Source organism: Drosophila ficusphila, unplaced genomic scaffold, assembly GCF_018152265.1.
Source record: "Drosophila ficusphila isolate 14025-0441.05 unplaced genomic scaffold, ASM1815226v1 contig_106, whole genome shotgun sequence".
Lineage (NCBI taxonomy): Eukaryota > Metazoa > Arthropoda > Insecta > Diptera > Drosophilidae > Drosophila > Drosophila ficusphila.
Genome location: NW_025063993.1, coordinates 3,442,818 through 3,457,266, shown reverse-complemented (window position 1 = coordinate 3,457,266; position 14,449 = coordinate 3,442,818). Strand labels below are relative to the sequence as shown.

Sequence of the window (14,449 nt, the reverse complement as noted above, 5' to 3'; positions counted from 1 at the left end):
AGTGTCTTGCAAAGCTTCAGTTGGTTAAGCAAGAATTTAAATAATGGATGGCAACATTAGATACTTGCATTTATTCGACCTTAAAACCAGTGGCAGGTCGCCCAAAATCAAAATCAAAGCCGTGTGTTGCAGCTGGGGAGACCTCCTGCCTCCTCCTGTCAGTCGCCACATCCTTCGCACCGCACAGTGAGTATCCTGTGGAGAATCCGGCACTTAGAGGAGCGAGAGCTGTCGTCGGTGTCTTTGTGGCACCGCTGGGTTTGTGGGAAATCAGCGCCGCTTTCCCCAGTCGTTGCCCCAGTCTTATAATTTATGCAATTGCCGTATGCAAGGAGGGTCGCCACTCGGCTGCCATGATGCAATTGTCAGCATTTGGCTTCGTTGGCACCGCAATCGCGAGTAATTGTGGAATGCCACGGGGCACGGAGCACACACAGGAAAAAAAAAGGGAACAGGAGCTGAAAGGCAACGATGATGCTGATGTTTTGTGGCCTCAATTTGCTTAAACAGGCAATTAATATGCGCGGCAACGTTGTAAACAATGCCATCGGGGACTCGCGGGATAGCCCCTCCTAAACCCCTTTTACTAATGGCCGGAATAAACACACTTTCGCGTGGTTTTGTTTGGCTTAATTCAGGTTAATTTAATTTACAATTCAGCTGACATTTCGGTGTAAATTCCTGAAGCTGCACTATGGGATTAGCGACACTCGTCCCGCCATGTAAATGGTACTTTCGTCCTTGATAACGTACGCAAAGGGTTTGTTGAGTTTCAGGACTCTTTGGTCATCGTCGGCCCCGGATTCGGTGTATACTAAAAGTATATTTGTTAATAGGAATGCTTAAAATGCATTGATACCTAAATTAAATCAGTCAGTTAAGACATCAGAACAGCCTAGTTATCTATTTTTTGTAAAATAATGCAACCAGTGTTTCTATTTTGTTGTTTAATATGGTTACCAATATTTCTAGCATTAACTAATTTACATTTGCATCTGCAAGGGGCAACAATACTTTATTTCATTAATATCATATTGATATACATTATACCCTTGCAGAGTAAAGGATATTATCTTGATCAGCATCACGATCTGATTCGAAATACGTCTGTCCGTCTGTCTGTTTCTCTTCAAACTAGTCTCTCAGTTTAAAAGCTATCTTGCTGAAACTTTCCCAAAAGTTGTGTAGGTATTGCACGCGGTATATAAGTCGGATCGGGCCGGATCGGCCAATCATATAGGATAGCTCCCATACGAGAGAATGAAATAAAAAATTCTCACACCGTTGTTTTTGATCAGATCGACTTGATTGATAGCTGCCATATGAACAATAGTCAAATATATGGAAAATTAATTGAAAAGTCGTCATAGCTTCAATATTGTTTAGTCTTTATGCATTTTGTTTGACTTATTTGATGACTGCAACGGTATTTAAGCTTCGGCTTGCCGAAGCTAGCTTCCTTTCTTGTTTTTTTTTTTTAATTTATAGGTCAAAACTTACTCAAAACCCGATTTGGCTTGATTTGCAGACCATTGAACTGCTTGAAATTTGCAACGGTGGCATTTCTATCGGGATCAGCACTTGTGAAAAGTTTCTGGATGCCCAACTCTTGAAGAACTGAATTTAAGTCCACGGTATCCTGGAAACTTAGGATAGGCAAAAACAAGTGCGTGTCCTCCGCTTTTTTCAATGGGATTTGTAGATACTTATCCAGATTCTGCAGAATTCTTTTGGTGCCGAATTTTTGTCTGGGAAGTATCACCAACATTCCGATATCGGTGTTTGAAAATGGAATCATGGCACCTCGAACCTCGTCATCGCTGAAAAACTGAAGGGGTGCTACCGTATACATCATTTCGGCCTTATAAGAAACTGGTTTCTTATTCGGTCTTGCCACGCTGAAAAGCATGTTTGACATCGACTTAAATCGATATTTCCAATGAGTTGTCGCAGAAATTCCTTGCACTGCCACAATTTCCGTGATGTTGGTTAAATCTTCCTTTTCAAAGAGATTATTTCCAGCTTTGTTAATGGACTTACTAAACCACTTCTTAATTTCTTCTTTCGACTTTTCGACGTCTGAGAACCCAATGTTTTCTATATCCACGCCAAAGTCTGTGCCGTGTTTTTTCATTTTCTCCGATACGTTGTATTTCGGTGACACATATACTCGATTTGCCAGGGTAAATTCTTGGGTAACTGCTTTCTGACGAGACTTGTCGAAATAGGACGTGATCTTCTCATGACGACGCCCTGTTAGTCTGAGAGCTCTGGCCAGCTGGACATCCCTGCGAGTGTCCTTTCCCAGATAAAACAATGATAGAGCCTGGTAAACCCCAAATGGGGAGACCGCAAAGTTATCCGACAAAGACTTTAGACTAAGTCGCTTAACTAAATCAATTTGGAATCGGATCGCGAAGAAACCTTTGGCTAACAGCAGCAAGGATGTGCACAGCAGAATGGGTTTAACCATTTCTACGGTTCTTCTGAAACTGATTTTGTTATCCGAGATTGGCTTGGGGAAACCGTAAAAATAAATTCAATTTGTCAAGCCTATCAATTAAGTAAATCTGATAAGCGTAAAAGAAGTGAAGAGTCCCGACTACCAATTACCCACTACCAATTAATAAAATAGGAAAATAGGAAAACATACTTCAAGAAAAAGTAAAAACATTTCAATTATTGAGGGGTAATAAGAAAAAAAGACGAGCAAAAACAATAAAACATTTATAGTAAAAATGATTATAATAATTATTTATCTAAAATGTTGTATACTAAGCTTAACTGAAATAAACTAAAATTTACTAATTTAAAATAAAATCTATTTTTTTTTGTTTACAGTAAAAGTAAAACTATATTGTTTAAAGAATTTCAGGGTTTTAACATTCTTGTTGTATGGTCCATTATTTTTGTTTCTTTAAACGTGTGTGACCAATGAACTTTTTATTCGTTCTTCGCCACGGAAACAACATGCATTTTCTGTAGCGATTAATTGTGAAAATGTGTTTATTAATAATATTAAACCACCATGCACTCATTTTTCTAATTTGAACGGGGCAACTGAGCCAAGTTTCTTAATTATGTTAACACCATCTCTACGGCAACGCCCGTTCTCATCCGCTTCTATTCCATTTCCGCGGGTAAACCGACTGCAATTTTAAATCGGAGCTCAGCTCGGTTCAGCTCGTGGCATAAAACGTTTGTGCGCTCATTGCATTTTAATGGCTTTTTAAAGCGTTGATGTTCCAGGACAGCGAGCAGCTGAGCGAAAGAGGAAAGTTGCATCGGCAGCGGCTGAGGAGTCGATTTAGATATGCTGCCATACAACGCCCACATGCAGGTTCACATAGACCTCGAACACTGGCCGAAATATAAACAAAGATTCATTCATTGAAGTGAGAGAGAACAACGTATATATATTTTATTTATTATATTTTTATATAACATGCTTAACTTTTTTAAAATATTTCAACCAACGAATCCCTGTTTTGTATTGTACATTTTAGTTTATTAGGATATATTGAGATGATGATCCATACCTAAATCATTTCATGCAATGTTGTTTATTTAACAACACCAAAACAATAAAGATTTAAAAATAACTGTTGCATACAAACTAAAGTCCACAATAATCCGTTTTATTTTTCACAGAATATTAAGTGCACTTCACTTCACTAGTTATACATTAAAAAAATTTATTTTGGAATAACGTTGACTTTCAAATTTTTTCCCGTGCAGAGCCGTTTTCCTAAGCGTTTGCCACTTCATTGTGCCGTCGTCTGTTTATCTCCGTCGCTGCCATTGGCTGTGGGGTTTCTTGGGCTGCTCACCTAGCTGGAAACTCTGAGTTGGCAGCAGGCAGCAGGGATCCTGGCAGCAAGGAGCAAAGAACAAGGAGCAAGGAGAGGGGGTGCTAAGGATCCAGGAGCTTCACCAGGGACACAGTCACTGGCTTTGGCGCTCAGTGTGTGGCATGTCAGTGAGCACTTACACTAATTTCCAGTTATTTGCATGCAAAATTACCCGGCACCGGCAGAAGCAGTGGCATTAGAAATGGCAGCGGCACCCCAGAAGCAGCCAACACCAACCAACACCAATGAAGACGCAAACAAGCCAAACCGACAACCAACGATGGTAGCTGCTACTTGCTTTTTCTGCACCGAGAAAAATTGTTAGGAGAGTTTCCATGTCTTGGTATGAGAAGTCAGAATACCCAAGCAACACTTGTCAGTAAGGTACACGCCGCGTATGAGTAATATGTAATGTTTATGTGATAGACCTAATCAAATTTGAGCATAATTTTAAGAATTAATGAACATTTTATGATTTCAGCCCAGCAAAATTCTTAAAATGGTAACGAGCACTCAACTTGTTCGTTTATTGTTACAAAAGTCGGGAATTTCTTCAGCGCATTTGGAAACTCTGCGAACATAATGTCAAGAATTTGTCGGCATTTTTTATATGTTATCTGTTTAATATGACTTGAGTTTACACAATGGGCTAAGGTACAATTTCCACTTAATTTTTATTAAACAACAACAAATTAAGATGACATGCATTATTTGCATACTTTAAATGAACCTCAAAGGAACTTTACCCAACGTATCTTTCATAATTTGTGTAAATGTAAAGCATTATAAGTTATTTGTTTAGAAATTAAAATAAATAAATACGATCTTTGTCTTATGCCTTTCTGCTGTCAAGAATGTTTTGCACTTGTTTGATGGTACCTTTCGAAGCTTTATTTCAGTGCACATCTGGCCCGGCAGCCAATTAAAAGGAGAAAATTATGTTAATTTCGAGGGGCCTCCGCTGCACTGTCATTTATCATTTGGCCCCGATTTCCCGTTATGGCGCGGACCACACCCACACCCACACCCACACCCCGGAGCTCATTATGCCTCCCACTCAGACTGGAGCACCGAAATCCACCTCCGCTCCTTTGCCACTGACTTAATGCCCGTGATTGGCATTTGCCACTACGCCTACGCCAAAGGCAATTTTTATTCATTCGCCTTGCAGCAGGACCCAGAAAATATTGTGTGGGCGTTGGCAGTTGGATCAGCGCACACATGCACCTTCCACCCATTCAGAAACACACACACACACTGGCACCCAGTCCTTCGCCAGGACATCAATAATTTATATAGGAATTTGATAAATTATTTCGTACGACAGTCCGCTGCTGCCGCAACTAAATAAGTTAATTTGTCATAGGCAAGCCCTACAAAAAATTGTTCAGACATGTAAATGGTCTCGATGGGGTTTCGGCTTGAGCATTTGGCTGAGCACTGATAGGGAATACATAATAAATGTGATATTAATGGTCTAGACATGTGTATGTAGATAAACTACTTTCGTGTGCTGCTTATGCGAAGGAATAACCACCAGTGACTTGTATTGTTTTTGTGGCGCTTGATATTGAGTAATGATTGGGATGCTCTGCTTTTTTATGTAAAAGATATTTATTTATTACCTTTCTTTACGTAGTATAATATTTACAGGGCTATATAACTATAAAGTCATCGAACTGGTATGCAAAGAAATCTTCTTAGTGACAATGATATCAAACAAAGCAAGAATAGGCCTTATTAAATTTGTACGACGTTTACTTTAATATTTATATTACTGATTTGTTTCTTTATTCAACTCAATGTTTAACTGCTGTCTGTTAAATAAAAATAAATAATAAATGATGCGTTTTAGAAATTAGAAATAAGATACCACTTTCAACATTGACAACACCTTTAACGAGGAACATCTTGCTTCGTAAAATTGTTTAAGAGTGAATATGTTTTTTAAGCTTATGCCACAGTGGCTTTAAGCCACAAGCCGCAGATGCCAGTCTAAGCTCAATTGAGCTCGATTTTCTTTCGAAAGGTTAAGCTGAACGGACTTCCCCACTTAATCTCTGGCCCGGTTCAATTGCAAGTTAAACAACTCAATTTGCCCCGGAGAAGCTATCGAATATGGACAGGCAATTGCACAAGCTATAGCCGTCCATTGCCAAACAAAGGATGGGGCCACTCCCTCTCTCCCACTTCCATACACACACATACACAAACACTCTGTTACACACACGCACATGTCAGAAAGGGGACAATCAATGCGATTTCCTGCGACTAGATAGGACTAAAGAACAACAGCAAAAACAACGGCGACAAACTGGAAAACAACAATTTAATTAAAAATTTATAAGCGTGTCGTTGTCTTGGCAAACAAGCAGCCAAACAAAGCAACAAACTGTTGCTGCAACACACACACACACACACACCCACACGAAGGCAAACACCAACACAGGCGCAGAAAAGTAGGCAAGAGGAGGAGAGGGCGGAAGTGGAGCACTCGAGCGCCCCCTGGCGTCGGGGAACGACAGCACACATGAGCAGACCGGAAATGGCCTGCTGCCATTGTTCTTGCCGACCCCTTCCCCTCCCCTCGTGTCATTTCGACTCGGCTCATTTGCTTTCGAGTTTCTGGCTTTGTTTAGACTTCTGCCGGCTGGCTAATTACTGCAGCTCGACTCGGAGCACCCATTGAGCTTAATTAGCGAGGAAAAGTTTGTCCCGGCCGCAGCGACATAATTGAAATGTTTACGTTTTGTTTCGCAGTTGGCTCTCCCCGGCAGTTGCTGCTCTGCTTACTTTGCATTTGCTACAAAAACTTTTGTGCTCCCCATTCGTTTCAATTAATTTGCGATTTCGTTAGATCATAATTGTATGCATATTCCGTAAGAAGCTCCCACTTCCGCCGCTCCTTGGGCTTTGTCTGCTTATCCTTTATGCTCATTATGAAAGCGGGGAATTACCCAAAGCCAGCTGGCGTTGTCTGTGTGCGTTCTGTGCGGCTATATTGTCCTGGCTGCGTAATTTATGGCCACCACCCCGGCCATAATCTCGGCGAGGAGCGAGTGGAACGCTCCTGAGTCGGCTATTTATAAATGGAGCCACTTCGGGTCGACCTTCAAAAACAAGATGGATAATGCACGACTTCAATAGCCGGTGGTGCCGTCGTGATTGATGGTAAATGCGTATTTAAGGCAACTACCAATTTCCTGATTTAGTGATAATCGTACGCCTATTCCTATTTTCGCTTTAAGCGAATTTAAGGTGTTTAGTTCTACTCCTTTTAAGGGTATATTATTTTTAATTGATTTAAAAAGCATCAAGACAGCAAGAAAATTGTGTATTAGTGGTCATCATTAAAACTTATTGAATTTAATATAAATACAGTAGGTATGTTGTTTGCATTTGTAAGAACAAATAATACCTAAACAGGTTTTTAAGATTTTATTTTTTTTAATTTAGATATGCCAAAAACACCATCCTTATAATAATAACTTTAGTTTCCCCAATATCTGTCAACAAAATGTAGTATTTTACGAACATATCTACACATTTTTATTTCCTATCGTTTTCGGACGACTTGCTTCACTTCAAAATATCATTTTACCCAAATGCCTTAACCACTTAAAGTTCGCAAAAACATTTTTATAGGAAGCCAAAACAGGTTCTCCCTCCCCTCGCCCCCTTCTCCACCAGTTCACTTTCTTCAACGTGCGGCACTTATTTATCTCCGCCCACTCGATCTCCTCCCCATAATTTTCTCAGTGGCGTTATGGTAGCATATTTTTTAGCGCTCGCCGTGCGGGTGGAAAATTGCGTGGTTTACATTTCAATATCAGGGGCGTCTGCAAGACTCTTAAAAGCTTTGCCAATTGTTGAATATTTTACAGTTTTTTATTAGCTTTGTGTGTTTACCGATTGTCGCAAAAGGTTGTTGTTCCGCTTATTTGTGTACAATATACCCGAATGCGCTTATATAAATCCAGCGTGTTCACGCGGGGGCATTAAATGTGCCGCTGTTTGCTCGCCTTTTTCGCCGATGTTTCTTTTATTTTTTTTGTGATTATTTCTCATTAACAGGAACGCAGAGAGCTCTGCTTGTATATTTCTGTTATTTTTTTTGCTGCTTTTGGCCCCGTTTTAATGGACACGGACCGTTGATTTTAACGTCTCGTGCCAGTTGCGTTGTTGTTTTTGCCTGGCCGGCTTTCTTCCTTTTTTCACAAATTAGTCGCACGAACATTTTGCCGCTTTGCTGCCGCCGCTCTGGAAAATTGTTTGCAACATGCAAGGCGGCGGCCACAAAATAGGCCGGCAGCAGGCCTCGTAGCCAGGCCCAGACCCTCGGCAGACCTCGATGCTTTCGAGTGAAAACAAATATGCAAGCGGGTCGCACTGGAGATGGCAGCGGCTCTGAAGGCCCTTATCTGTACACACGGAAAAAGTCCGGATATTTCAGAGCACTTTCGCAGAGAGACAGGTATATCAAGAGCTCGAAATAAAAATGCACAACCGCAGCTATTTACACTATAAAAAGCGGATTTCAGGATTCAGGATTTCACCAAAGATAAACAAAATGAATAACATCTACATATTAAATATAAATGTGTTTTGGAGTACTGCAACACTTGAATTAAAAAATTTATTTTTGGTAAGCTCAACTCTTCTTTTTTTCTTTCTTCAACTCTTCTATTATTATTTATTAAATCTACATTTTTAAATACAATTTTTGTAGTGCAGCAGGATTATATGACTCTCTGTATCACGTAGCCATCTCCTCCCCAGCAAAAGGACCAAAAAGCAGGGACCAGGAATGCTCCTGTCAGCATTCTTCGGTGTCATTCCAGCCAGACTGACTAAAACACAAAGCGACGTGCCACACTTTTCCACACTTTTCCCGCTGTTCCGAGGCCTTCGTCCTGCGCCGTGCATGCCACTCTTTTTAGCTCTTTTTGGCTCGCTGCGGCTGCTTACACGAAATGAATATGGATTTCCTTTTAATTACAACTCCCCGGCCCAAGAACACAAAGCCCTTCGCATTCTTTCCGCGGCTCTGGCTATTTATGCCTGCAGCTATTTTTGGCCAAAAGCCTGAGGCGGATCAGTGGCATAAATTCGACATGTTTTGGTATCAGATTTCCCCGTGTCTACTGCCAATCAGAGAGACAACAATGGAATCCCATCTCCGCGGCGTGTTTACGTCTGCCTTTTGGATTTGAATGCCACAATGGCAGCGGATTTATGGGTGGCTGAATTGAATGTGTGTTGGAATTAAATCTGTTAAATGCAAATATTTATTTGTTGTCCGTTATCAAGAGGGCTTTTTGTGGGAGAATAAAGGAAAAGCTTTGGGTTTCCTGTACCTTTTGAGATCTTTACATTTGAATTGTACTTGTTAAACAACTTTTAGTCTTTAACTTATAATTCAAAGTTGGGATTTACAATTAAAGCTACAGGTATTTAACAATCTGCATTGCTAGTTACTTTTAAATTTTCTAGCTTTGAACAATTAAATTTTACATTATATATTTAACTTTATTCCTGTAAACTTTGTAATTCAGGATAATACAATTTCACATTCAATTGCTCTGAGCAGCTACTTTATTTTAATGGCATTTCTTAAACCGAACAACAAATAATCTAAAACTTCAAATGACAAATGCTCAACGTTAAGCGCCCATTCAAATCACTTCAAAGCGCTTTATTGGCAAATTTCCAGGCATTCACCTACCCACAACTCCATTAAGCTCATCAAAGAGCATTCTGGGCTAATCCTCCATTTAGTTAATGCTTGTTTACCGGCGTTACAGATGATTATTTCATTATCAAGAGGCGCTGTATGATAACTATGCCGCATTAAAAGCGTGTTATGCTGAGCATATTTCGAAAGGGAGAGATGGAATCTTCAGCAAGGACATGATTTCACTTAGAATATGGTACTTGTGAAGTACACATACTCGCATATACGAGGATATAGTATACAGTATTCGCATACACAGAATACCTGTACACGTGGGCATGTTAAAAACAAAAGCAATGGCCGTTGGCTTCGACATGTTCATCTTTTGCTCGGATGAGCTGCCTCCGCTTCTCCGGGCTGTTTAAATATGTATTGCTCTGCATATTTTATAAACTCCACGTGCTTTTTCAGACAACACTTACTCACTAACACCCGCGCACACAGATACAAGGCCTCGCACACAGATACAAGCTCGCAATTCGCGTTTGCTAACTCGATAATATTGATTGGTTAAGAGGAGCCGAGGGTTTAAGGGAGCGATTTCAGTTAGCTCCTCCAAAAACAACTAATATATTTATATAAAAAAGAATAAAAAATGGGTGGGTTTGGGTTTTGTTTTATGTTCTTTATGAGAACGCGGAACTATTTAACTTAAACTTTTGGGAGAGATTTTTTGAACTGGGATCGCAATAAAAACTTATTGTATAATCCTCAAGAATAAATTAAAATTGGCCACAACAGAAATTCCAATTTTAACTAATCTTACTAAAATATTTTCAAATAATTTGATAACCATTGATTTAAAAACCGCTGAAACCCTGTAAAGAACTGTTTAAAAAGGAAATGTTTCACAATTTCCTCTCCGAGAGTCATCTAAAGTGGCATCCCCGAGATAAAAGATCCGAATCGAAAAGTGAGACACATGGTTTTTACAGGGGTCAGTGTCAATGTGGGTCGTCCACTCACCATTTCGCAGGCTCCACCGTGGCCAGCTCCAGTTGCGTGGTCCTTGCCATCGCGATAATCCTTTGTTCGCTGCTGCGGGGCGTTTTTGGGAAGAGGAGCGCGTTTTTGGCCGCTCCGACGAAGCGTTTATTGGGATTTTCACCTGCTTTTCGTTTGGCCGTGTGGTTGGTTGTGTGCACTTGACAAATTGTTATTGCTGTTGTTTGCTTGTTAGCTGCCGGTTGCTTGTTTATTTTTACACTTTGCGCAACGCGCTTCGGGGATGCTGACAAATGGGCCTTCGGTTGATCATTTCACATATGCATTAGACGCTCCATTTTTGTATACGACCGCGACACATTTCCGTGGATTACGTGATTTCTTCCGGGCACTGAATGAATATTTAATAACTTAATTTCGAGCGCAGCGAATACGCAAATGAGAACGGAAAAAGTGCAGGGAGTGGAAAGAGTTTTCCCCACTTGGCCATTTAAGGCGACTTCCACCGCAGATCCATTCGCATTATCAGCCTTTGTCCTAACCCTATAACATCCAACGCTCCCCGCCCACCGACCGACCACGCCCCTTTGGCTGCAAAGTGTCTCAAGTGCGCCATTAGGCGTTTGTTAATAGCCTTTTACCGTTTTGCGCTCATCTCTAAGCACCATGCAACAAGACACGTCGAAAAAAGGGTTTAAATGCTCTAATGGCAAAAACTTGTTTAACAATATTAACAACAAGTAATTCTTTTTTAAGTTATAAATTCTGTAAATCAACAGAAATTAAATCGCTTAGGTACATTACAAGTTATTTAGTGACCTTTTAATTTTAAGTTTGAAGGCAAGTTCTCGTTAATTGAAAACGAATTTATTTGCAATTGTTTAATTCGGGTTGAATAAAATCAATAAAGTTCTTAAGTCATGTTTTGTGACCAAACAAAGTACGAAACAAGCTTCATGTGCTTTTATGTGTTTTAAATTATTTTTACAGCCTTTCTGGAATCCAAAGCTGTTTCTTTTTCAGTGTGCAGCAACAAACGCGCTGTAAACTCATTTAATATGCTTAATGACGTCATGTGTGCGCTGTTTTAAGTAGCCTCCCCTTTGCAAATGTGTGTGTAAGTGAGTGTATGGGTGTCTGTGTGTGTGTGTGTGTGTGGGTTAGCCCCACCCTGCATGCGACAATTCTCAGTTGCCTCTGTTCTCTGTTATTGTCACTGGCGATGTTGCTGGCTTTTTCTGGGTTTTGTTTTAGGGGCACTCCTCTTTTGTTGATTTTCAGCCTTCATTGTTGCGTTGGTCATTTGAAATGCAGATGGCCTTGGATGGCCATGGCTTAGCCCCTGGCTCCACTTTGAATGCTCCGCCCAAAATAGTCTCGCTAAACTCTTAACAAAACTGCGAATACTCGTAGTTGTGTGAATGGCAGCACAGCACAGCACAGCACAGCACAGCCTTGGGGGAATCTCAAAAACTTTGCCATAGAATTCCCGAGTCAAAGGAGCACCGAGTCAAGCGCTCCTCATTGTTCCTATTTAACTTTTTGGATTATGACCTCGAATCAATGCTGATTTGGCACTTTTCTTTCTCTCTGGTTCGCATATTAATAAAATAACAGGAGTCGGAAGTCTTTAACTGCACGTGCCTCGATAAAGAATAATATAGATTTATATATTGGTTTTACTGGCTATTTGGTTTTGTTGATAATTTTAAAGTAAATAATTTCAGTTTTAGAACCTTAGTTCTTAGTTATTTGGCAGTGTTTTTTGTGTATTTCAATACTTTAACTACGCTCCACTAAAAGATAGCTTTACATGCTAAAAACATACAACGGGAATTATAATTTATTCTAACTCAGTTTGGTTTGGTTTGATTCATTGAATAATCAAGAAGTTACTATAGATTTCCATGAATATTTAGTTGTGCTGTACTTGGAGCTCAATTATGCTTGATTTATTGATTTCTAAAACTATTAGACCGTAAAAAGGTGTTTCTGAAATGAATGTGTTTTGGTTACATGCTAAATTATCTCCTTTTCTGAAAACTGAATCTGCTTCCGCATTCCCCTTAATAAAACTTCTTTATTTTATTAGTTTTTTCCCTGGCCAGAACTTTTAAAACTCTGCAAAAAGACCGCAACAAAAGCCTGATTCCGCAGGGTTGATGAGTTAATGTCCTGTGTTAATTACATTAACCACAGCGGCTCCTTGGGGAAGTGCATACTGCGGTAGTTAGTTAGTTACTGACCCTAGACCTTTAAGCACTTTATATTCTGGTTGGTATTCTGCTGGTCATGTAGCCGTCTTGGGCTGCCACTTAAAGTCAGTTGGCTGACAGAACCTAATGTTGGCTTTGCATGTTCGGGTAAAAATCAGGAACTAGGTAGCAGCCAAGTTAGCCGTGTTCCCCGAAAAGTAGTCCACACTCGCTGGATCACTCCCTTTTCGCCACTTTTGTGGGTTTTGTTTAACTTCGATCGTTGTGTTATTCAAATATGTAGACACTCACACACAAAACACACTGTAACTGAACGGCAAAGAAACTTTCACTCCTCGAAGTTGGGAAGGGAGCAGCTCCCCTCCGAACTGGCTTCGGTTACTCCTTTTTTGTCAATTTGTTTTGGCCAAAGAGGAACCTCTCCCCGAAACCGAATCGAAGTCCGAGACCCAATCGAAGTGACAACTTTTGAGGGGCGAACAGTTCCGAGGGAGACGTCCGTTCGGGAACAGCTAGAGCAACAAACTGTTGGCCAAAAGGATTTTTTGGTTTTTGGAGTCGGCCAAAGCTCGGGGAGCTCGTGTTTGGGGCACGCTGTTGCTATTGGCAGTGAAAGCTTTGCCCCCACCCCCCGACACTTGCCGCCGATTTCCATGTGCGGCAGGACACGTGCGGAGCTTTTTTGCACGTGAGCCGTGTGTGTTTTGTGCCTGGACAATGGCCGTGTGGCATTTTCGAAAAACCTTTCTCAACAAGTGGAAAGCTTTCAATTTGCCATTAATTAGCACCCCTCTACTAATTGAATTTTCATGGCCAAGCGACATGGGGCATCCACTAATTTCACTTTTCTCTACTTTTTTGGAAACTTTTAAGAACTTTCAACTGCACTGGGTTCCAACCTGTTGACCAGCTTATGGGAGGCATTCCGAGGGGGTGGCCCAACCTTCGTCCTCACTCAGTTTCGCAGAAGGACCTTGCCTCGCTCTTGAAAACGGCAACAGCCAGGCAACAGCAGAAGTCGGCTGAAATATTCATGCACGTAAGGTCATCACAGCTATTTGGCTGCACTCCGCTCAGCTGGCACTAAAAATAAGTCCGTAAGTAGATATAAGTATAATTCGCGTGGCACACTCCCTCCCTTTCACATAAACATATATATTTTGCAACTTTCGTCTGGCAAGGCAGCGAAATTTTGGAATTTCGTGCCTTAATACTTTGGCAAGGACATGGCGAAAAGGCCTTAGTCGAGTGTTCGGCAACAATGGACAGGCTATAATTGAAAAATAATTGCAATAATTGCATTATGGCTATAATTTTCCACACATTTTCTGCATAAGTAATGATGAAATTTGCATATTGTATATTAGGTTAGAAAACATGATTTATTTTTTGTATTTTACTTATTGAAGTGTACAGCAGTAACTTTTCAGTACTAAATTTTCAACACTACCACATTAACACTTATGTATTCATAGGCAATAGAGATAAATGTATGAATCCTCTTACATTTAAATTGTAACGATTCTTTATGTTTTAAGCTTTCAACAGCTTTGAAATAAAACTTTTCTTTCATCCTCTGAAAGCTCTATGAAACCAGTATTTTTTAACTGAAGGACGACAACGGCGAGTTCAAGAAATACGAAAGTACAGTTCAACTTTTATAATTTGAACAAACATTTAAAAAATATATATATGTATATATA

At 40.3% G+C, this 14,449-nt stretch overlaps 2 protein-coding genes across 2 annotated transcripts in view; both read right to left on the bottom strand.

Moving 5' to 3' along the window:
- Positions 1–13,247, bottom strand: part of LOC108088352 (protein lingerer) — a 29,174-nt gene extending 15,927 nt beyond the window's left edge. The window contains exons 1-2 of the mRNA XM_017186099.2: positions 13,038–13,247; positions 10,552–10,921 (exon numbers count right to left, since the gene is read on the bottom strand). The gene's annotated coding sequence lies outside the window, so the exon portion shown is untranslated. The remainder of the gene's footprint in view (positions 1–10,551; positions 10,922–13,037) is intronic.
- Positions 619–2,473, bottom strand: LOC108088353 (accessory gland protein Acp76A). The gene is made up of 2 exons (XM_017186100.1): positions 1,501–2,473; positions 619–814 (listed from the first exon to the last, which is right to left on the bottom strand). Exons 1-2 carry the CDS (start codon positions 2,471–2,473, stop codon positions 693–695), a joined length of 1,095 nt encoding a protein of 364 aa, XP_017041589.1. The 3' UTR covers positions 619–692.
- Positions 13,248–14,449: the final 1,202 nt, after the last annotated feature.